We start from the raw sequence: 25,153 nt of genomic DNA, 5'->3' as shown, positions 1-25,153 counted from the left end.
CACAGTCCCATCGGTCCTGAATGAAAGGAAAACAGCGATCCTACATCTTCCTCAGATGCAATCCACAAGTCTTTTTAATAAATCAAACATGGCAAAGTTACTACCTTTACAAGTGCAAACTGGTATCCAAAGAAAGAAAAACATTAGCCATTGCAGTTTTGTGGATTTATTTTAAAGAAATATGAGATTTCTTGGTTTATTCTTTGAGCGGCACAATAAGGCAACTGATTCATTATTTAGAGGTTTAAAAAAATGCTTTTCTACAAGATGGTACACATATGGTTCAGTTGTTACAAAGCTGCTCATATATGCAGCTGTACATTGTAAACCCACCAAGACTCAATTAAATCAGTGGCACACTTTTTCAATTAACAATATTGTTAGACAGCTTTTGATATGTTTTGCCTGGATTTTTTTTTAGTTGATAGACATGACAATTGCATTGTGTGCTGCATAGGCCATGTCAATATTTTGTACATGAATGTTAGAATTGTATGGTGAAACTTTGTAAGAATTTATAGAGAAATATAAAAAGGCCTGCAACAGAAGTCTTCTCGTCAATTTAAAAAAAAGGCTATCCTGAGTAAATAACTTCAATTTAAATTCAACAGACATTATCCAGGAAATATCTGATTAATGCTCATGCTCTTTCTGGTATGAAACTGGATAGAAATAAATGCAAATTATTACAATCAATTATCTGATCCACTGTAAAAGAATAAACACTAAGAGTACTTAGTCCAACACCTACTTTGTTAGTAGCTCCATTAAAATGCAACACGTAAAATATGTACTGTATTTTCTAATACTGAATGTAGTGCAACAAGTGTCACTTGGATGGTATCCGATTAGGAAACTGCCTTTATTAGATTACAATTTTGACTTCTTTTGGAAGAAGCTCATAATTGCATTCATGCATTCATCAGAGAGCCACCTCTCCACCAGCCTCTCACACTCTTGATTATTGACCTCATGGAGCTTCTCCTTGTCCATCCCTCGGACCAGTTGTTTTGAGAAAGCCAGAGACTGAAATATATAAAGTAGAAGATGAACTTGTAAATAGCGACAAGATGAAATTCTGTGCCATAATTAAGACTTTTAAATGTTAAGCAGAGAACCGAAGTTACAAAAGATCCAATTCCCTGAAGTAGTATTATGGTACCTAGTCAGAGCAAGAGTTTATTTATTTATTTTTAAACTCAACCACCCTTGCGTCTGGTTGGAAATGGTCTCCTATCATACTGATGGATAGATTTTGACAACACGTTTAAATGAAATTAGACCATATCTGTTTTAATACCAAGAGAAAACAACTTGTAAGTTCTTCAAGGCTTCCTTAAAAGGTGCTAGCACTTACATTCTTGGGAAGCTGAGCATACGTTTTCAGCCGAGTCCACACTTCCTTTTGAAAAGTGCCATCAGGGAAAACTTCGGTGACCAGCCCCAAGTCGCAGGCTTCGTGAGCTGTCAGCTTCTTGTTAAACAGAAGCATTTCATTCGCCTACGGGAGACAAGTTTGTCACACATCCACAGTGGTGCAGATTTATTTTTTGCTACCTTTTTTTTTTTTTTTTTTACTAAACCCCTCCCCCCTTCAAAAAGCACAAATCCAGAAATAGCATTTTCTGCTTAACAAAGAGCCTTGATCCACTTTGCCTATTCAATTAAAATAGAGTAATGGTGAAGTATAAAGAAAAACACGAAAAACATCCTTCTTTACAGCCTACATGGTGTCCAGCACTTTGAGATATAAAATGACAGAACAACTTTCCCTCCCTCGCTTTATAACAATTCTAGCAAAATACAAGAACTGCTGATTAACGTTTGACCAAGACACCTTTTAACAAGTCAAACAGTGACAGCTTCACTGAAATTCAGTTAAATACATCATGACATAAAAAGATTCCTCCATGTCAGAAGGAAGTAATGACCGGAAACACTGTATAAATGCATTATTGCACATTTATTTTATTGTATATATTTATCCAGAAGGCATCTAAAGACACAAGCCATTAGTGTAACTACTTGACAGTATGGCTTACTGTCAGGATTTGCTGGCATTATCAGCAGCTCATTAAATTAAATATTAAGAAGATTCTCAGAGGGGTTGAGGAAGACACTTGAAATTCCAATTAGTTGAAATAGGTGAAGAGCCAGCTACTGAAAGGAGAGAATTTCACATGCCTTTTACTTGACAACTAGATGCATGTAGTCACCAACACTTTATGCCTAATAATTAAGCACACAGGGCTTGATTCACATACCAGTGATAAAACTGAAAAGAAGACTGGTGGTGTGTTATTATCACTCCTCCAAACTTTAATCCTTGCTTCCTCTGTAACTCATGAATGGCATACAAGCTAATCATTAGTTTAGCAAGGTTGTATTTCCTTGTGTTGAGGCAAAGAGAAAATGTACATTTGGGATATCGGCATTCAAATAATCCCTGAATTAGTTAAAGTGAATAAATTTGTATTTTTTTTTCTAATTGTATTTATTGATTTGATTAGTGCAAGCTTTATGTTGTCTGACACTTTATAATTGATTTGTATCATGTTATGTTGGCTTCTCCACTGGTTTCCCTTTATCTGCCTTATTGGGCACCAACTAATTGAATTATTGATCAATTTACGTACCTGGATATAAACAGCCTATGTTTTTACAAACAGGATGGCCATCTTGGGGTTTGTGTCTGTTTGCAGGAGTGGGAACGCAGCATTTGGAGCTTGTAATGATGAGTAAGAGACAGTGAAACAGACCAGTAAATGGAGCATACTAAGTATTGGGCTGATTGTATTCTAGTTTTGAATAACGAACACAAGTGTTTTTAGGCTGTCTGTAACCGGCTGTAATTTAGGAAGTGAAACAGAATAGGCTATATATCTCTCTCTGTTTCCTCCTCTGTACTGACATTGTGTGTGTGTGTGTTTTTAGACAGCGGCATTTTGTTTTTATTATTGCTATTTTACTGTGTTCTGTAAAAACGTATATCCCCTCTATTTGTTGGGTAGCAGCATTGTTACATTTACAAAGTAAATAATTCCCATTTTAATGTGAACCTTGTCTAACCATTCAATATCTCGCTACCTATTTACTGGTGAATGGAATGATGGTCTAAAACAAGTACCTTGTAAACAATGTGTTGCTATTTTAGGATTTTTACAATAAACCAATGTCTTTTAAAATGTATTTGGGTGATTTTCTTGGCAACCTTGTTTGTGTTATTTTATCTGTTTTTAAGTAAAAAGATCCTAAAAGTATCCTATAATTTGTTCTGTGCCTCATCTCACTGAACTGGCAGTCGCTCTACATTCTGATATTTTGAAGCTGAAGGCATGTGTGCTGTTTTGTATGCTTCCGTACCGGGAGGTGTTACACAATTTCATACTACAATTAAACATTTGTAGTCATACTAACTGTATATTAAAACAGCGAATGGGTGAAAACTGGATCAAGACAAATCTGCTTGGATGGGGTATTAATGCAAACCGACTTAAACTATACCATAAAACTATTACTCTATTAAAAATAATTATATGAATTTTCATATTTTAATAAATTCAAATGCTTCCAGAACAAAACTGCCCAGACAGGGCACTAAAAAGACTTGTATAATGGTAATTATGTTTTATATAAAAGACTATAGTAGTCATGTATTAAAGTTTAAGACGTTTCGCATTCTTGGTGCCCTGTCCGGTTTAGTATTGCCTTGGTCTGGCTTTCAGGCACTTCCATTAAAATTATGTGCTGCTACAGTGGAATTACGTTTATCTGCAGATAAAACACAACAAAAAAATCTATACAGTGTGTGACTGCAATTTGACGAACCTTCGAAGGTTTAAAACTACCTTTGAGTTCCTGGCTAGCGAGCGAACCTTCGAACACAGCCCTACTCCATTGAGAAGCTGCTAACAAGTGTTTTACGCTTCCTTGAATTGCATAGATAACATAATTAACATAGTGAGGCCTCAATTGCCTTCATAAAAACAGTCAGAAAACATGTAAATAGCACGAGTTCAAGCACACAGACTGACCTTAGTGGGTTATTAAAGAGCAGAACAGGACGTTTCGAAAGGAGTCATGAAACAGACTAAAGTTTAAGTGTAAAAAGTTGTCAGGATGTTAACAATAAAAATGACAAATACTGGTACATTAAACAGTTGTAGGAAAACGTGGGGACGTAGAATGCTATATTTTTCTACTTTTCTAATCCCACTACTTACTCAAAGTCAGAAACGGTACTAACAGCAACTAGAATGGTTTGTAAATCGTGCCCATAGTTGTGTGAAATGTAAAGTGAATGGTTGCATTCAGTCCTGAAAGCAGATCTAACATTTGCTCGCTAGTGCACAGTTACATTGCTTTTGCACCTTCTTAACTCGTAGGGTTAAATTATTTATTTATGGAGTGAAAATGATAAAAGCACTTTCAGACTTCTTGCTATCAGGTGATTTATGGTAAATAATTAATGGACGATACATGAGAAACTTTGGCAAGGAGACAAAAGAAATTATTGCTGGTAAAAATTGACCTTTATAAGAAAAGCCTGAATTTGACACTGGAAGGAAGTTTGATTGAATTTACAGATTGGTTTCATGTTGTAAATATAGACAACATGTCATGTGAAAACGTGTTTTGAGATTAGGACTAGATTTGCAGGGGGTGACTTTCATTTTTTTTCCAGGTCTATCACAGTAATATCATGTAAAATGTAAAGAAAAAAACAGGAATGTCAACAGAATGTAAATACTTCACCTCTAAATACAGTGCTTGTGTTTTAAGGAACATAACCAGTACAGCAATTTGTCCTTTCTGAGTGTTGGCCATGCTAAGAATACTCAATAAGCCAAAACACTTATGGTGGCAGTAATACGATCCATCACTGTTTATATTTACAATATAGAATTGATTATTAAGTAAGCTTATAAGCGTTGCATCGATTTATAAATTGAAGCACATGAAAACCTCTTATCTTACCTTTGCTGTACCCATTATCTTAGGAAAGATGTAAGAGGAGCATCCTTCTGGACTCTGTCCAAGCTGACTAAATGGTGTGTGAAATGTTGCCTGTAATGGGGTGTGGAGAAGACGCATTAGTTTGTTTTGACTTTTGACTCAAGCCTCTATAAATGATCAAATACATTACAAGACAACATAAAAAAAAGGCAACAGACACATTACAGTTTTAATGCTAGACCTACCATTCAATTTCATTTCGTAAATGTGTTTTCCACGAAAGGTGTTGTCTCATTAGACAATTGGACTTTTCATATTTAAAATGACACACATTCACACAAACACATTATTACCAATTTGTGTTGGAGTGTGGCGACATTGTAAGAACTTCACTTGTACAACATGCTATAAGGATTAGGAGACGTGTGCTTTGGTCAGTGGGGAACAGTACCAATATATTTTTTTTAGCAAGAACATGGTAAAAGTTGCGATACCAATATAATACTTTGTATACATGGCTACATCAATTTGAAAAGACTCTGAAGCTAAAGCAGCCTAAGTGGTTTACATATTAAAGCCCCCGCCCCCTCATGTTTTTAAAAGCTTACCTTTATTTTGCGTAATATCCCCCTTTACTTTCATGTATTTTAGGCGCGTTAATGCAATTTCAGCATTAAACAGATTTTAAGCAACTCACTTGCAAAGGGTTAACGCAAGCTCTGGATTATCATCACACTTTCCTTTCCATTACTCGAATGTCATTTTTCAGCAATGGAGCAGACACGGTGATCACATGCATATTTAGCCCTTAAGGCAGTGGTTACCAAGTGGGGACGCCCCATCAACAGACTGGGTCACGAGAAGCCACCTAGGTATCTCTCCTGCTGAAAAGGTGCAGCAGCCTCTCAGCGCAGTGTGATAACCCATCCTGCAAACAAGTCTGCATATGCTGTACTGATCTCTGCCAATCACGTAACTCCCTGTGACAAAGTGCCCACCCCTGTGTGTATTTTCTGTATATGTTGCGGGTGGTGTGTTAAATGTTGGTGTATAGGCATTGGTACACAAGATATAAACGGGTCTGTGTTTCACGTGTTTTTAAAAATGTATAATTGTATTTAGTCACGGGATTGTACAGCACTTCACGTGCAAGTAAAAAGTAATATGTGAGCACGGGGAATTGCACTTTATTTAACGTGCAGTTGTACCGCGACTCCAATTGAACGATTACCAATTGAGTCTCGGTACAGCTACATAAAAGCTGCATGTTTTCACCCACTCTGGGCTGTGTGTTCGGTGAGTGGAGAACGGGATAGGAGACGGGGTAATAATTGTAAAAGTAATAAGTAGTTCAATCTGCTCACCGTGTTTTGTCTGTATAGTTCGTTGTTTGTCTTTTTGTTTTGGCGACGAGTGCAGTGTCCTGTATTTGTTTGTTACAACCTTTTTATTTTCTGTTCTGTTTATTTATTAAATGCTGAGCGAAAGCATTCGCTCAGCTCCACCAAACGCCACCTCTCTGTTGCTTGTTTCCTGCTTCTGGTCTGACGTCACCCATTCCGGCCGTCTTTGTGACACGTGGTGTGAGAAGTGTGATAACAGCGCCTCCAAGTGTCAGACCAGAGCAGGAACCACAGTTTTTGAGGGAAAAAGAAAAAAAATGATTACAAAATAAATAAATAAAATGTGATGGAAGGAGGATAAAGAGGTGAAGGACAGGGAGGAGTGCCGCCTAATGGCCAGACATCCATGGCGATTTAACAAGCCATAGCCGGGGTGCCTCCTCTGCGACCAGGACCATCTGTTCGCCAACTGTCCCTTCCGCTGCCCCTACCAAGAGGGAGAGGAGGAACTGGCCCAGGAGAGGAAGGGGAGAAGGAGGCAGAGAAGGTGAAAGGAGGAGGAAGGCAGAGCGTCCACCACCCAAGTCTCCACCAGCAGAGGAAGAATGCCTGCTGGTTTTGCTTCCACAGCCAGAGGGAGAGGAGCCGTTGGTGCCGTCTCCAGCGCCAGAGGGAGAGACCCCTCTGCTGTCATCCCCTGCAAGTGAGGGAGAGCCGCACCAGTCCTCTGCAAATGAGGGAGAGCCGCACCAGTCCCCTGTAATAAGGGTAGACTACCCGCCGCTCCCACCTCCACCGCCAGGAGACTACACACCTCTGCCACCTCCATCGGCAGAAGCAGAGCAGCAGGAGCTGCCTGTCTCCGCCACCTTCAACGGCAAGAGATTACACGTCTCCGCCACCTCCATCGCCAGGAACAGAGCAGCAGGAGCTGCCTCTGCCTCCGCCACCAGCAGAGGATTACATGCCTGCCACCTCCATCGTCCACCAGCAGAGGGTGCATGAGCTGCTGGTGCACTCCCCCACCAGCAGAGGGTGAATGCCTGCTGGGTCCCTGTCCACCAGCAGAGGGTGAATGCCTGCTGGTATCACTTCCCCCACCAGCAGAGGATGAATGCCTGCTGGTATCACTTCCCCCACCAGCAGAGGATGAATGCCTGCTGGTATCACTTCCCCCACCATCACGAGGAGAGGAGCTGGAGCTGCCTCTGCCTCCATCATCATCAGGGGGAGAGGAGCAGGAGCTGCCTCTCCCTTCACCAGAGGGACCAGGACTAGATGCTGGAGGTCCTCAGCAGCCTTTGCATAGGCTGCTGAGGGAAGCACGGGGAAAAGCCGCCCGGCCGCAGTGGCCGAGAAGAGGGCCAACACCCACACTCCAGCTTGTCCTGACTCCCTGCCTCGCTTCGCCCAAGGATGCCTGTCTCGTTTCGCCCGGTGCTGCCTGTTGTGCCGCATCGCAGCAGGAAGTACTGTGGTCAGAGCCCCACCAAGGGGAGCTGCCGGCTACGAAGAAGGGGGGAGGTCAGGAGACCACCCCCTAAGCAACCTTTTCCGCTGCCAGGACTACCCCGGCTGGAGGAGCCAGACTGGGGACTATTAATGTCTCTGCTGATGGCATTTCCGCTGTCAGCTGGGAAGCTGCCGGCATTGCCACCAGCAGCAGAAGAGTGGCAGGAGTATGCCACCCCGCTGTCAGCATTGCTGCCAACAGCCTTACGACCTGTGGGCCCCTTGAAGCCTCCGGTTGTTAAATGGTGGTGTATATGCATTGGTACACAAGATATAAACGGGTCTGTGTTTCACGTGTTTTTAAAAATGTATAATTGTATTTAGGCACGGGATTGTACAGCACTTCACGTGCAAGTAAAAAGTAATATGTGAGCACGGGGAATTGCACTTTATTTAACGTGCAGTTGTACCGCGACTCCAATTGAACGATTACCAATTGAGTCTCGGTACAGCTACATAAAAGCTGCATGTTTTCACCTACTCTGGGCTGTGTGTTCGGTGAGTGGAGAACGGGATAGGAGACGGGGTAATCATTGTAAAAGTAATAAGTAGTTCAATCTGCTCACCGTGTTTTGTCTGTATAGTTCGTTGTTTGTCTTTTTGTTTTGGCGACGAGTGCAGTGTCCTGTATTTGTTTGTTACAACCTTTTTATTTTCTGTTCTGTTTATTTATTAAATGCTGAGCGAAAGCATTCGCTCAGCTCCACCAAACTCCACCTCTCTGTTGCTTGTTTCCTGCTTCTGGTCTGACTGGTCTGGTGTGACACTCCCTTACCAAATACGGCCCTCCCACTCGCTAGTCTCAAAAGCACATCATTGAAAGACGCCCCATTCCACCCTCTCTTTGATTTGCTAATTGTGATAGAAGATTGCCATGGATATTTTTTTTTTTTTTTAAATGAACAGCATCAACTTCCAACAGTAAGTCTACGGATTTGAATATGAATAGAAAACAAGAAGAGGGCAAGAAACTTGCTCGCAAATACAATGAGGCTTTCCTTGAGTATGGCTTCACCAGTGCATTTGTGAAAAATGAAAAAAAGCCAAAACGCCCAATGTCACAAGGTGTTATCTAGCGAAACACGCAGCCAAATAAACTGCAGCGACACTTGAAAACCCTTCACAAGGAATAATTGGGGAAACCAAAATCATTTTGCCCGCTGCAGTTGTTATGGTGAAAACAACATGTGAAGAAACTGAGGCAAACAAACAGCAATACCTCTCTCCAACAACACTGAAGCAAAGGATCGAGGTGATAACAACAAATCAAGAAAACATGCTGGTGGAACGTCCGAAAAACAAGGATGCTTTTGCACTTCAAGTTGATTTGAGCACTGAAGGGCGTGATGCACAATTCTTAGCTTTTGTGCCATACGTATGAGAGAGTGCAATTCTCAATTTTGGATGATCCACTGAAAGCAACTACGACTTCAAGCCTCACCCTCTTCACGCGCGTCTGTTTGCAAAACTGTATGAAGACATGGGGTCCGATCACAACGTGTTGTTGTTCCACACTGAAGCTCGTTGACTCTCAAAAAGGAAGGGTACTACAATGATTTTTTTTAACTGAGAACAGCTGCTTGCCTATGCGATGGACTGAAAAAAAAAAAATCGTCTTTGATCAAAATAAAACGTTCCTTCTTGCACATGCCACAGATATTTGCCAAACTGAAAGAACTGAATGCAGGTTTGCAAGGAAAGAACACCGACATCTTTCAGCTGTGATCGAATCACAGCATTCATGAAAAAAATTGCTTTCTGGAACAATATGTATTGAAATCAAACCATGAATCCTTCCCACAACTTTGTTTTCATGGCTGACAATGAAATTATTCAGCCTCCCACATAGGTCGTGGCTGAGCATCTCAGCCAACTGGAGACACAGTTTGCGTCTTGTCTCATTTCCCACCCCACCCCCAACTTAGACATGACAAAATAAGATTGGGTGCAAAACCACAATGCCATGGATTTGCCAACAGCTGAAATCTAACAGCTGACTAAAATTTCCTGTGATTGACACTTGCAAGAAACATATGTCCGACTTTCTCTCCTAGAGTTCTGGTTCACTGTCAACAGTGAATATTCTGTCTCTCAACACGTACCTTAAAACTGATTGCCAGCACTTATTTGTGTGATGCTGGACTCGCCACACTTGTGCGCATCAAGTCTCTGTATCAAACCACCGTGGATGTAACGTCAGAAACTAGATGTGCGGTTTTAACACTGCTGGATTCTGAGAAGCTGTGTCGCAAGCCCGCGTGTCACATTAGACTTGTCGAGTACATTAAATAACGTATTAACCCTTTGGGGTCCATTTATTCAATGCCTGCGAGGTTTGTCAGGTCCAATTTATTTTCACACACGCCGTTTATTTCACACGGAGTTTATTTATTTATTTTTTCACAGTAAAACAGGTGTAAATGGCACTGTATATCGACAGGACCCTCAGTACTGCATCTCCAGCCCCGCCCCATCCCTTGTTCTCTATATTTATCACATACCTCTTCACAGTCGTGCATACTGATAAATCCTCTCCTGATCACTCACCGCCAATCTCTTCGATAAGTGAGCCAGGTCATTATTTTATTACTATAGCATCTCAAAAAGCTCTGCGAATCTCGGATTCTTGGAGCGCTGGATGCAGAAGCAGCTATCGTGTTTGTTTATTGTCCGCTTTATCTCAGTGGAGGGGCTATGTGTATTGCTCAGATCTGCCCTTTTTTTCATCTTCTCTTGGCTCCTATCGGTTTCACTCAGCCATTGAAAGGTTTTCTCAGCTTTTTTTCTTGAGAAAAAAAAGACTAGAGACCCGTGCTTGAAGTCTTTCTGATGTGGGACAGGGTCCGACATTGTACCGTTAAGGGAAAATTGTAATGTCGGAACTGGTCCGCACCTCAAAGGGTTAATGCACTGGTCGCCATGTTTTGTGGTTCCTTCCTGGGGTCACGTACATGAAGTCTCAAAAGAGGTTGCAAAGGAAAAACGTTTAGGAACCTCTACCTTAAGGATTGTTGTTTGCTACTCACCAATCAGAGTATTTAAAAAAACACTGTTGATACACCCTCCCCCACCTAACTAAAAAATACACTTTATAAAATGTGAATCTCTCAAGGCATACACCTACTAAATCATCCAGCACTGTTTCAAATTCAAATTTCAAAAAAACTAAACTGAACAAAACAGTTTACAATGTTTTCTTGTTGCCATGCCAAACATGCTAGGTTGCTAGCTGAGCTCTGCCTACCAGTCTGTTCACAATAGAGGAAATTAGTTGAACTAGCGAAAGTGGTACTGCTTCTTCTTAGTCTGACTGCAACAGGTCTGAGATTGATGGTTCGAATGCAATTCATTTCACACATCAGAAATATGTTTGACAATCTTTATGAAGTAGAATGAATAGCCACAGAGGGGAGTATATTACAACTTGTATTTATAAACAAGTGCAAGTCTATCTGCATCAGGTCAAACTCAAATTTATATAAATGGGTTTCAAAAATATTAAACAGCACTAGCAGAAACACTAAATTAATCATAGCCCATTTACATGTAAGCTGCACTTTGTATCCCTTATTTACATCTATTCAGAGTCTTCTTGAACTCGCTTGCTTGTTTACAATGCAGCTGCTGGGGCTACTTTTGAAAGCGACTGCAGCGATTAAAGGTTTGCTTTCATTAAGTAACTCGACTCGTGTCCCATTTCAGTATTTCCTCAACTAAATCTTTCCAACTAATCTTCTAAATCTTTTCTTTATTTGTACTCTTTGCCCAGTGTCTTAGTAAAGAGCACCATGGGTTCTAATCGGTTCATTTTATTTTAATAAAACAATCCCAAATGAAGAACAAATGTTGGTCAAAACATCAGCCTTGTAGGCAGTACTGCAGTTTCCAGCAACACAAAGTAATGACCGGATTAGAAAAGGTAGGAAAATCACCTTTCTGCCAAGAATGCATTACTCTGTATCCAAACTGTCGTTGCATTCCTTTTAAGGTTCTACAGTCCCACTTTCTCCAAGCTGTGAGACACAAGACTTACCCTGTCTGTGGCGTAGACAACGTCAAACAATCCCAACACAGTGACTGATATCCCAACAGCTGGGCCATTAACCAGTGAAATCAGTGGCTTAGGGTAATCAATGAAAGCATTCACAAAGTCCCTGCAGAAAAAAATGGTATTGCATGTCCTATTATTATTGGTGCAAATATGTTAGTATTGGCACTGTGTGTGTGTTTGTTTTGTTGTTGTTTTTTTTTTTTTTTAATAGCCTATATACAAAAAACAAAGATTTTGTGGAACCTGTCACATATCAGCCAACTGTCAAACAGCTTACCATGAAGTCACACAGTAATACAGTAGCAAAGCTGGACATGAAAACCCTCAGACCACATTGCCCAGTAGAGCATGAAAACATCTCAAATCGCAGAGGAGCTACTAAGGTCTCAAGTACTTATCCTCTACACACATCTCTAAGCAACGTTTAGCAAGAACATGGCCCAGTTTGAGATACCAATACTGTGTGTGTATATATATATATATATATATATATATATATATATATATAAAAGATTCTGAAGCTGAAGCTACAACAGCCCATGTGGTTTAAAGCCCACTCCTAACCCTAACAAACTAGAAATTTGGGGAAATCTGCCTCAGTTTGGGGGTTATCTTTGATCCTGATCTATCATTTGAGACTAGAATAGGGAACTTAGTAAAGTATCTTTTTACCATTTGAGAAATATAGCCAAACTTAGACCAATTATTTCCATATCTGATGCCAAGAGACTAATGCATACCTTTGTTTCATCTACAGTTGATTATTGTAATGCACTTTTTTCTGGTATCCCAAAAACGTGTGGTGTCCCGCTTGCTGCTTGTTCAGAATACCGCTGTTAATTCTGACTAAAACCAGGAAAAGTGATCATATTACCCGTTTTGTCCTTTTTATACTGGCTCCCTGTGCAGTACAAAATTGATTTTAAGATTTTGTTATTAACTTACTAGGTCCTGAATGGATTAGCACTTAGTTATTTGCAGGAGTTACTGACCCCATACCTTCCAAACCACACTCTGAGATCACAGGATGCGTGGCTGCTGGTTATTCCAAGGGTCAACAAAAGCAACACGGTAGGGCTTTTTCTTGTAGAGCTTCTAAATTATGGAATGCTCTGCCTTCGTTTGTCAGGGAATCTGGGACCGTCAGTTTCCAAGTAAAGACTAAAAACGCACTTCTATAAAATGGCTTTCTTATCTTAGTGGGCTTTAGTGTAACTTTAAAATTGCTGCTTTTGTATTGTGTACACTTATTTAAGTGGTTGGCAGTTTTATGTGTGGCATGCTATACAAATGTATTGTGGTTTGTTATTTTTTTCTGCCATCTACTGTACAGTGCTTTGATACTTTAATAAAATACCCCCCCCTTCCCCCCTCTCCCCTTAAGGTATCTACTTAGAACCTTTTCAGTTTGCCTTTTCATGTTTTCTAGGTGTTGAATCGTATCTTCATTTTGTATATTACACCCCGCTTTACTTTGGTGCATTTTAGGAGTGTTAATGTAATTTAAGCAACTTTCACCAACCAAGTGTAAACAGCATCTCTGGATTATCACACTTTCATTTCCATTGCTCTGAAGTAACTGTTTAGCGATGGAGATGACACAGTGATCACACGCATATTGACCTCTTAAGGATTATAGATAGCTACTCACAACAGTCAGACTTTTTTTTTTTTTTTTTAATTCTTTGCCGGCTCCGCTGACCTTAACTGAGCTTTCACCTTTTAATCGCAATCTCTTTCCAATTCTCTTTTGTAAAAGTAATTAGATATAAAATAATTTTGTTTACTTACATTTGCTTGGGGTGGTTGCCTAAAAATTTGGAATTGTGACAGGTGTTCATCAACAAGTACTAAATCAATTATCAAATAAAGATTATACAAAGGCAATCTGTTTGTTCTACTCTAATACATTCCTTTCCGTTACTAAAATGAGGGGTTTGGCATTTAATCATTAGGAGAATAATGTGCCGCCTTGCTGGCTGAACAGTGAAAGTGGTCTGAGGGTCTGAAGTATAGCCATTGCTTTCCTCCGATTCTTACTTGAGTAGTTCTCCTGAATCCTTTGCCATCTGTTCCAAACCTTGAGCTGGAATATTTGTGAAGTTATTCAGGTCGTTCCCACTGCAGTAATAATCACCGTTGCCTAAAGGCAAAATAAAAAAAGGTTAACATGCTCCTTGGAGGTAACCATTGAACAGCATGCATGATAACAAAGCTGTCAATAATTGAGTCTTGCATGCAAATTGGTAGTTTCACCACCTGATCACATACATCTTACTTAAATATCCCCCTCCAGATTCATATATAGCAAAATGCTGGTGCACTCAAAAACTTTGTTTTAAAGTTTTAAAAAGAAATTTATTAAATACAATCCAGTTAAGACTAACCATCCCACCAAACATTGAAATCTGATCAGGAACACACTTTTGGGGAAATCTAAGGGTACTGCCAGGGGTTTCCCAGTTGTTTTATAGACAGCTCTAAACACTAATATCATATACAAAATCACATTAATACCCAAGGATATTTTAGGAGAGGCAGGCAATCAAGAGTGGAAAAAATCTTGTTGTTTTTCAAGTGGCACAACATATAATAAATGGATGTTTGAACCTTTATGCTTAGTTGGTTGCTTTTGTACATACCAGGTATTTTTGGACAGGTAGATGATATGCCTTAAACGTTCATAGAGCACTGTAGTTATTCCTCGTGTGTGAAATAACCACAGCCCTCTGATGATCATATGTTCAATATTCTGCTTATGTAACATGTATAAATGTATGGCAAAGAAAGTATGTTTAAACCTATATTTAGGGCTTGAAGTTTTCCAGTTTTATTTTTGATCACGACATCTTATTTTGAGCCTGTTCTGTTCCTAATTAAACTCAGAAAAAGATGCCAAGTACAAAACGTCACTTTCCTTTATACATTGACAGAGCCGGACTGTTCCGTTTCATTTTTATTTCAAACAGATGTGACAAATTACGATAATTGCTTATTGCTGATCCTAATTGCATTTAATGCTTGCACTCAGCGAGTTAATAATTGTGTTTTTGTTATTTTCACTTGTTTAACAGTTATCCCAACAGATTTTCTTTTCAGCATAAAATACTCATTTCGGAGTGTACACCGATAGCCAATCCATCATTTCAAACCTCCTTGATTTTAGCAATGTTTGTTAGGATGCAGAGACAGCTTAACAACTAATTCAAACATTTAAAAAGGGGGAGGTAGAGATCTGGAAATTAAAAACAGAAAAGTTCAAGCCCTACTTATATTTTACAGCTGCATTTGAATAATTACTTATCTTACAAAGCTATTAAAATAAAAAAAGAAGAATCAAGCAGCAGCAATGATTACAAAAGGTTATTCGATGCTGAATCTCTCCAAAGTTGGCTGTTTGAACACAGGCACAAGACATGAATAGCTGCAAAAATATTTATTCTGAAGCAGAAGGGTACCTGTCAGCACGGTTATTACAGAGTCATCCTTTGCAGCTTGTTCAAGCGCTTGAATAATCTCATTGTACATCTATATTGATGAAAAGAAAATCAAATGAAGACTCTCCTGATACCACAGTGGTTTTTTTTGACACATCAAGCATCAAGCTAGTTGGACTTCAAAATAACTTTAATATACATTGTCAGGTGTTTATCTTGTTAAAACAACTGCAACCAAATTGTTAGTCTAACTAAGCAAATACAATACAGTTAACAAGTCAGACATTACTTTGTCTTTGTTGTTTACCTGTCTGTATGTACCATTTAGTTAATTACCTAACTTCAATGATAATACATGTTTTTAACATTAGTCCAGCATTAAAATAACAAAAACATATAGATGTAGATATGACAATATTTGACTATGTACATAGACAGACTGACATTTATCTTATATGCCCAGATTCTGATACTCCTTAAATTGTGACCAAAAAAAAAAAAATATGATAACTAAGTTTCATCACAAACAGAGAAGTGGTTCTCCTAGATATTTGGGAATCATTAAAACTGCAGCACAAATACAGAATACACCAATGAGGGTAACCAAATAACCCATATGGCCTCAGTAAGTGTGAAATAACTACAAAACGATAGCTACTGTATTACAGACTGTATTGTTAAGTGTTTTTTTTTTTTTTATTCTTTATTTTAACCTCAGTCCATGCACTGTTCTTCAACTCTAGCTGCCTGTCATAGACATCTGTCATATGTTACATCAGCTAGATCAACCGAAATGTATTTATATTAGGAAGCACCAGTGTCTTCTGGTGCTTAGCAGTATATTGCCAGCAATACATTGGGAAAGTTTATCCAAACTAGGCGATCGTTAGCTGGAACCAGCTCTTGCTTCTAAAAAGAGCTCTGGCTTTGGTTACGTATGTCTAAGCAGTTCCTAAAAATAAAAAAATTTTAAAAAAAAAATATATATATTTTTTTAAAACAACTGCAATAAGAACAAATCAGAATTATTGAAAACATCATAAAAACAGTAACTGTAATTTGAAAGACACTTACTCTAATATAAAAGTCTCCAGTATTATTAATGCATTTAAAGGGTTACTATTGAGATCTGACACCACTCCATTGTCTTACCGCAACAGTGATTGCGTTCTTCTTGTCGGGTCTGTTTAATCGAATGGTGGTAATGTTGTTCTCTGAAATTAGTTCAAGCGTCTCAAAAGCTGGCTTGCTACCCGAAGAAGCCGCTGCAGCCTCGGGGGGTGCCTCTGCTGACACCAAAGATGCTACAAGGTCCACATATTGCTGCCTGGCATCCTCCTGTAATAGGCACAGTTGTTAAATATTTACAATGCAGATCTTGCATAGACAATTTAAAAAAAAATGTGTGATGCAGTAAACTTAAATTTGTATTTGATAGACAAGGTTAAAGGACTTGACCTGGAAATTGACAGAAACACGTGACCAATAGGTCGAAGTTTTCATTCAAATTTAAAATAAAACAAAACAAACAAACTAACTACAGTTGAATCCACTCACTGGCAATGCATGTTTGTGACTGGTAAATAACCGACTGAATTCTCGATCCATGATTTTTCCGCGCCCTCTTAGTCCACCTCATGCAAACTTACCAATTTACCTTTCTGTCAACCACATTTTTGGAAGGTAGATTATAACAAATACAATTTCTGTGTTTGGAGTCAGGATGCTTTATATTGTTACAGAAAGGCGATCAATAAGAAATACAATATTATCATTTCTTTATTGGTACTAGTGCATTATCGGTACCTTTTTTTTTTTTTTTTTAAATATCAAAAATAGGCTATATAATTTGTGCATGCAGGCCTTTTGTTAACTATACTTAACCTGCAGCTTATATGCAGTAAATGGCCGCTCTAGTGCATGGGTTGTGCAAGGACTATTGCCCACATTGTCAAACAGGTAACACAGCAAGAATGATCCATGATGTGGTGCGGAGCAGAAAAGTCAGGGAACTTATGTCTTTTTAATTTTAACAATCGCTCTTCCTGCACTGATTTAGAGAGCAGATCTCAAACTCCAGTGCACTAGAGCGGTCATTTTGAAAAGAGCTTTGAAACAGAGTTTAAAACTCAAAGTGTAAAAAGTTGTCAGGATGTTAACAATGAAAAGAAAAATCACAGGTACATTATTTAAACAGTTGTAGCAACACGTGGGGATGTATAATTCTAAATGTTATGAAAGCCTGCTACTTACTCTAAGAACCAGTATTTTATTATTGTTATTATTTATTTATTTATTTTTTACATCTATTGTACTGTAGGAAATGGCCAGGCCATTTGGGGTTTGTCTTCACTTACCAGAGACAAGCTACCGAGGGATTTCCAGGCATCCCATTTAGCTTTGTTAACAAAGTCGAGCATGCCTGGCTTTGGAGCATTACAGGGTCCCTGTGTAGCCTGTTGAAATACATGAACAAAGGTCACTGAGCAGCCGACAAAGCAGCAGTAGATAAGGTTCTTATAAAAGGATTACAGATACCCGCAAAATAACATCTCTCAACCAAGGCATACTTGGCTTGCATGTTCTGCATTCACAATTTCCCATTGACCTTGGCATTTATTTTATTTTTTTTATCAAAGCTTTGTTTCAGAACAATGACTAGGCTCTCAATTGCTCTGAGGTTTGTACTATGCTAACACCTGAATCATTATCGGACATTTCATGAATCGTTCATACTTACAGTAAAATAACTGAAAAGCAAATAAGCCTTTTATAGTGTTAGAATTAGTAAAGCAAAACAGGCATGGGAACAAAAATGATTACATTCTCAAGGACACTTGTGTCTAAAAAATAATGTAGGCTTTCGCAGAAAAAAAAAAAAACCCTGAAACAGTGAGACCCACTTTTGAAATGTTCTCCCATTAGCAGGCATAAAAAGCACTTGTTCAGCAAGTCATGGACAGCTCTTGATAGTTACGTATGTAGCCTAAAAAATAAGGTTAAGAGCTCTTGGCAGGCAGTGATGTCACATGGCCTGAAGCTGCTGACATGGTACAAAGTTTAACTCTGGGAATGGTCCCCCACAGGCTCATTAACCCCTTTACAGCCCATTGTGTAATTCCTTCTAATAAAAAAATAACTTCACTATTGAGCTGGATTATTCAAGCAGGGCCTACCAGTAAAGAGACAAAAACAAACTGCAGGCTGTTTTTTGTTCGTGTTACAGAGCAGCATGGATTTATTTTTTACATTTAATTGAGCCTTTTCTGGCTTGATGACATTTGTTTATATATTACTGCAGAATTCATATTTACAAAGTGTCCTTGTTAGTTTAAAAGTTAATCCAGGCATGATGAACACAAACTGTAAGCTTTAGTGCTGGGAGAAGCATTGTCTTAAAGCTCTAGTGCTGGGAGAAGCATTATCTTCTCATGTTTGGATATCCTGACATACATCAGCAGGATTTCAAGATCTTAAAGAATAAAAGGACAGACAGACAGCTCTATATAGGCCTATATCCAGAATCTGATACTCTTTACTTAATTTTAGTTGTGCTAAAATAAAGGTAACACAAAGTTACATTATGATTTGATAAGCGGTTGTCCAGATACATACGTGAAGTGTGACTCAACTACAGTACATTCCCTTCGCAGGGGATTTCATCCCCAGCAGAGATAATAATAGATTATTTATATATGGGAAAAATGTGTTCAAGATAAAACACAAATCAGACAGACAGACAGCCTCTATATAAACTCACATAATGATTCACCCAGTAACTTGTGCTAAAGATAGGTCATAGTGAGTTTCACAACTATTAAACAAACAGTTCTCCTAGTTCATATGCTAGTTAATTTCTCCGCTGTAAATACAGTGTATCACAGAAAACATATTTTAACGAAACCTGAAACAGAAACCACATCATAGACAAAAAGCATTACCTGTTTAAAAAGTGCGTAGATCTGTAGTTTGGCTTGATTCCCAGGATCATTTTTTAACGTCTTTAATTGGTCCTTTGCTTGATTGAAATCCTCCTGTGTTGCTCCCATTGCAGCTCCAGTTGTGTGCAGCTGAAACACTGGCAAACGCAAACTTTGCACCAGTCTGAGGGGAGGAAAAGCAGCACTGAAAATAAGAGGGGACTAAAAGCACAGATTCCTATATAGAAAAGCTGCAGTACTTTTTATAACTTCTGATATGTTACTATATTTATGTGCAATTCTGCAATGCATGTTTTGCCATATAATTGGTAGTTTTTTGGGGTTTTTTTCCCCACATGGTTATATCCCAGATCCTAATTGTCCTAGGGCTCTGCAGGTTTCATCTTTTTAAAACAAGTCAGACTGGATGTTTCACAAAGATGCAAAGTTAAAATATGCTTAACATGATAAATGGAGTGTATGACGCTTTCAGGCAAAAAATATTTTTGGGAAACAAATGCTCTTATAGGAAATAGTATTGGTAACATTTGGAGGTCAAAATGTATTAATTTTTTTTTTTTTATGCTGTTAATATGTATAATAAACTTTCAAAAAATTAACTATAAACTTTGACATTTGACCATGTTTTTAAGATCAACAAGTTATTTAAAGTGATCACATATCTTAAATATCAATACTTTAAAAACACCATGTACTGTGACAATATACGGGGATGGGAATGCTGCATATACTGTACACTGTTAAAAGTAAAGTTAAGCCTATATTTTTAGGAGTTATTCTAACCAGCCTATTGTAAAAAGTCATGAAACTACAATGATTCTGATGAAGTGAATGCATGCCCCTATATAAGCCATTGATGTAATGCAAACAAACTATTAAACAAGCATAACCCAGCACAGATCAATTAAAGCTATCGAGTAACATACAAAGTAAACTGTATGCACATGTAAAAATGCTTTACATTCAGACAGATAAACAGATGTCTCCATATACCCCCTGTAACAGGGAGATTTGTACAGACTGTCTGGCGCATGCGTGGTACTGCAGGACGAGGGCGGCATCCTCTTAAGATATGCCTGTCTATCATGGCGATGACACGGAGAGGTGGGGAAGAGGGTGTGTGGGCTTTCTCTCTCTCCGAGTGGCTGAGAGGCGGGCCTTGGGGGATTACTCAGCCCATAAGAACTGCGCTTGGTTGTGCATTTGGGTGGCCGCGATTGAGAATGCACAGACACGCTGGCAGAGAACAAGTGACCCAAAGCAAGCAAGCAAGCAAGCACGGCTGAGAAAGACAACCAGCCTGAAATAAACCGCCTATTAAAATATAGGATTACGTACCCAAGAGGACATGTGTAGTGACAGGGGAACCATGGCCACCCCAGTGTACATTGCACATCGAAGCATAGGACCGAGACCCAAGCTGACTGGCATAGCGGCAGTGGGGGCACTGTGTAAGCAGCACTTTTGGTTTGTAGTTTCATTATTGTTTTATTTTCCCTTTTTTCTTTCGCCTTTGGTTTTCATTATTCTTTTGAGTACCTGAGTGCAGACGCAATGGACTGTACCGTATTATGTGGTATTATGGTGGACCTGATTACCGCTGTCAATACTCAGGCCACAGACAACAGATTGAGTTGCATCTCAATCCTACAAATGGTTATCTTGATGTATGTACAAATTTAAGTATAACAAACAGACTGTCAGTGTCTCTACAGTGTATACACACCCATATCAGTGGCAGCTGGTGGTCAAAAGAAATGGGAAGGCAGAAAAAAAAGAAGAGGTCGTGAGGTCCCCTTAAACCACCAGCAGAACAAGAATAAGAATCTTCTTTATTCTGACTGACAACACTTTCCCTATCTTAATGTTTTGTCCCAATTCAAAGCTGTTAAATGCATTTTCTTCACCAGCCAGCGGAAACAAACAAACAAGAAAAGAAAACAGTAGTCCACTGTAATTTATTCTAATAAACTGCTACACACTGCCAACGTATGTTTAAAATATAACATTAATATACAGTGTCTATAGAAAGTCTATACCCACTTTCAAAATGTTCACCTTTTGTTGCCTTATATCCTGGAATTAAAATGCATTAATAGTTTTTTTTTTTTTTTTTTTTTTTTCATTTACCTACATATCCTACTTGACAACTTCCAAGTGAAAACAAATATCCTACAAATTTGTAGAAAATTAATTAAAAATAAAAACTGAAATAGCTTGGTTGGGTAAGTGTCCACCCCCTTGTAATTGCAATCCTAAATTAGCTCAGGTGTAACCAATCGCATTCAAAATCATACACCAAGTTAAGTGGCCTCCACCGCTGTTAAATTGTAGTGATTCACATGATTTCAGGATAAATTCAGCAGTTCCTGTAGCTTCTCTTTGTTAGGTAGTGCATTTCAAAGCAAAGACTCAACCATGAGCACCAAGGCACTTTAAAAAGAACTCCAGGACAAAGTTGTTGAAAGGCACAGATTAGGGGATGGGTGTAAAAAAAAAAAAAGTCAAAAGGCCTTGAATATCCCTTGGAGCACGGTCAAGATGATTATTAAGAAGCGGAAGGTGTCTGGCACCACCAAGACCCTGCCTAGATGAGACTGTCCCTCCAAACTGGATGACAGAGCAAGAAGGAGACTGATCAGAGAGGCTACCAAGAGGCCAATGGCAACTTTGCAAGAGCTACAGGCTTTTATGGCCAAGACTGGTCAAAGTGTGCATGTGACAACAATATCCCAAGCACTCCACAAATCTCGCCTGTACTTTACCCAAGAAAGCCCACCTTGAATCCCATCTGAAGTGTACAAAAACACTCAGGAGATTCTGTAGCCATGTGGCAAACAATGTTGTGGTCTGATGAAACTAAAATGGAACTTTTTGGCCTAAATGCCAAGCGTTATGTTTGGTGCAAAACCAACACAGCGCATCATCCAAAGAACACCATCCACTGTGAAGCATAGTGGTGGCAGCATCATGTTATGGGGATGTTTCTCATCGGCAGGGACTGGGGCACTTGACGGGATAGAAGGGAAAATGAATGGAGCAAAGTACAGAAAAGTCCTTGAGGACAACCTGCTGCCCTCTTCAAGAAAGCTGAAACTGGGACAGAAGTTCACCTTTCAGCATGACAATGACCCAAAGCATACAGCCAAAGCTACACCGGAGTAGCGAAGGAACAAAAACGTAAATGTCCTTGAGTGGCCCACTCAGAGCCCCGACCTAAATCCAATCAAACTTGTGTAATTACTTGAAGATTGCTGTCCATCAACGCTCTATGGAACTTGACAGAGCTTGAACAGTTTTGTAAAGAAGAATGGTCAAATATTGCTAAATCTAGGTGTGCAAAGTTGGTAGAGACCTATCCCAACAGACTCACAGCTGTAATTGCTGCCAAAGGTGCTTCCACCAAGTATTAACTCAGCGGGTGGAGACTTATCCAATTATGATCTTTCAGTTTTGTACTTTTAATATATAATCTTTTCTCAAAAACTCCCCCCCCCCCCCTTTAAAAGTGTGGAGTATTGTGTGTAGATAAGTGTTAAAAATCCTCATTTAAATGCATGAAACTCTGAGGCACTAACACAACAAAATGTGAAACAAGCTCAAGGGGGTGTAGACTTTTCCAGAATCAAAGTGAAAAAAAAAAGGTAAATATTGTAAACTTTTACATTTATGATTTGTTAGAGCAGACACTGAATGAAACTGTCAAACCGTTTGTATACAGTTAAATACACTACTCCCACACAACGACACCATGACCTATTCTAATAAAGCAAGTAACTCTTAGAGGAGGCAGTTCTGTATGCTATCAACCCAACCCCAGTTAAACAGAATGGCCAAGCTCCGCTACTTTATTTTAGTCCTTTATTTTTGTTTAGGATTATTGTACAGTGTCTTTTCTGCTTGACAATGCTGAAAGCACGTTTATGACAATTTAACTGGAAACTGGATCATCTATCAACTACGAGTCTTTTGTTATACAGTGGTACATTCAGAACGTTTATTTGGACTAAATTCACGGAAAGAGCCCTCTTCCTGCGGGCTGGCATGAGGTTGATGTGACTCCTGTTTTTTGCAAGGTCTTATACTCACTCAATTGATATGGTCTGAAGTGATACAGCGAATGTCATTGAACTTCCCCCCAGTTGCATTCGCTGTATTGTGTAAGCTTAAAGTCTGTATTATAAATAAGTATTAACTGTACTATTTACTGTGATTACTGGGTGTTTTTTTTTTTTTTTTTTTTTTTTTAAGTAACGAGACAATATACAAAAAAAAAAAAAAAAAAAAAAATAGGACCATGTTAAATTACATCCTCTCCTTGCGTTTACAAAACAAACTTTGCAGCTCTTGGAAACTAATAAATCAGCAAGCACTTCTTCCCTAAAATTAAAAAATGTTTAAAGTACTTTAAAAAAAAAAAAAAAAAAAAAAAAAACATGTTTCGCCGTATAGTGAAACAAACTGACAGCTCGACCTCTACACACCCACAGTCTATCAGGGCTTCTTACCTTATACTTTATATTTACAGACAGAAATGCTTCCAGATGCATACAAAAATAACTGTAGAGAAACATTCACGGTTTAACTTACCTAATTGATTTCTGCAAATGCCACCGCCTTAACAAGTAAAAAACAGCAGCCATACTAGTGAGGTCAGTAGGACAAAGTTCAATGAACACGTTGATTACGTTGATCCCGCCTTTGACGGTACATCACTACAGCTATTTAATTGGTGGAGTGATCATTCCATCACAGTGTTAGGATCGGTGAACGATTATGAGCCCTGGTGTTTGTGGACATTAACAGCACGATTGATTTACAGCCGATATTATGGGGGTAACATGATCTGGCAGTTGGTGGATTACTTTGTGCTGCTGTTGTTAGTTAGTTAATCCTTTAAATAAAAAACAAAAACAAAAAAAAAAAACGTGTATTATTCAGTATTACAAATAAAACGGTTTTCATAAGAACATAAGAAAGTTTACAAACGAGAGGAGGCCATTCGGCCCATCTTGCTCGTTTGGTTGTTAGTAGCTTATTGATCCCAAAATCTCATCAAGCAGCTTCTTGAAGGATCCCAGGGTGTCAGCTTCAACAACAGACAACATTTTTCTCTTTGTTAATAATTCATCACGCGGGTACTACGGTGTGCACATAGTTCTCATATTTGGTAAATTATAAGAGGTTTTAAAAATGTAGTATTCGAACATTTGTTTGTAACTCAAGTATTTATTTTTTTCTTTCAACGTTTCTAAAACAAGGACATGTATTTGCATGCTTGTGAATAAACATTTTGAATAGTTTAACGTAATGAATGCGGGAAATCACCATTACAAAGCAGAATATGTATAAGATTTATTAAATGTTGGTAAAACCGTTCTTGGCAAAAGAACATAACAAAAAAAAGTGAATTATATATCTTATTTACAAAAGGTGAAATTGCTAAAGTGCAATATGATATATATATATATATATATATATATATATATATATATATATATATATATATTAGGGTCTATGCAGTTTGGTATAGTTTTTTAAACCCTGAGCCGTTTGTTCATGCAGTCCCTGACTAACAAGTCTGTTGCCCATTGCAAAGATGGTGTCACGAGAGTACATTACAACTACCAATGATCTCTGCTCAGATCCATTGTTGACTAAATATCTATGAACAGATAAATCCCCTCTTCAGAATCTAGCGGAATATTTTAATAGCATATCCATTTACTCCGTATTTATGCAATAATAGTGCTACAATGTTCGCACTTACCACAATTCTCACCGTTAAACATATCAACAGTACGCCGCCTAATGTTCTTAAAGCAGCATGACCAGTTAAAAAACATCGCTACCAGCTTTAACAAGAGTACCAGCTTGGACTAGGATACATGGGTGCTGGGCAACTTCTAAAGG

General features: G+C 38.7%; 1 protein-coding gene across 3 annotated transcripts; it reads right to left on the bottom strand.

Moving 5' to 3' along the window:
• Positions 1–150: 150 nt before the first annotated feature.
• eci2 (enoyl-CoA delta isomerase 2) lies at positions 151–25,095 on the bottom strand. Of its 3 annotated transcripts, none has more exons than XM_041245161.1 (10): positions 25,011–25,095; positions 19,241–19,403; positions 17,657–17,755; positions 16,452–16,637; positions 15,321–15,390; positions 13,903–14,005; positions 11,845–11,965; positions 4,978–5,067; positions 1,358–1,501; positions 151–1,026 (listed from the first exon to the last, which is right to left on the bottom strand). In XM_041245161.1, the coding sequence occupies exons 2-10, from the start codon at positions 19,346–19,348 to the stop codon at positions 871–873; spliced, it is 1,077 nt and encodes a 358-aa protein (XP_041101095.1). In that variant the 5' UTR covers positions 19,349–19,403; positions 25,011–25,095; the 3' UTR covers positions 151–870. The 3 variants fall into 3 exon arrangements, with proteins under 3 accessions (XP_041101095.1, XP_041101094.1, XP_041101096.1); XM_041245160.1 differs by lacking the exon at positions 25,011–25,095 and adding an exon at positions 23,831–23,927; XM_041245162.1 differs by lacking the exon at positions 25,011–25,095 and adding an exon at positions 23,749–23,826.
• Positions 25,096–25,153: the final 58 nt, after the last annotated feature.

This window comes from Polyodon spathula, chromosome 3 (genome assembly GCF_017654505.1).
Source record: "Polyodon spathula isolate WHYD16114869_AA chromosome 3, ASM1765450v1, whole genome shotgun sequence".
Taxonomy (NCBI): Eukaryota; Metazoa; Chordata; class Actinopteri; order Acipenseriformes; family Polyodontidae; genus Polyodon; species Polyodon spathula.
Note: the sequence above shows the minus strand (reverse complement) of the source record. Positions and strands in the feature narration are given on the sequence as shown.

Coding starts and splice junctions, on each gene's coding strand:
- eci2 (XM_041245160.1), bottom strand. CDS start 23,883: ATGGCTGCTGTTTTTTACTTGTTAAGGCGGTGGCATTTGCAGAAATCA. Junction 15,391..16,451: donor AGAACGCAATCACTGTTGCG/GTAAGACAATGG, acceptor TCATCAATATAG/ATGTACAATGAGATTATTCA. Junction 1,502..4,977: donor AGATAATGGGTACAGCAAAG/GTAAGATAAGAG, acceptor TGTCTCCCGTAG/GCGAATGAAATGCTTCTGTT.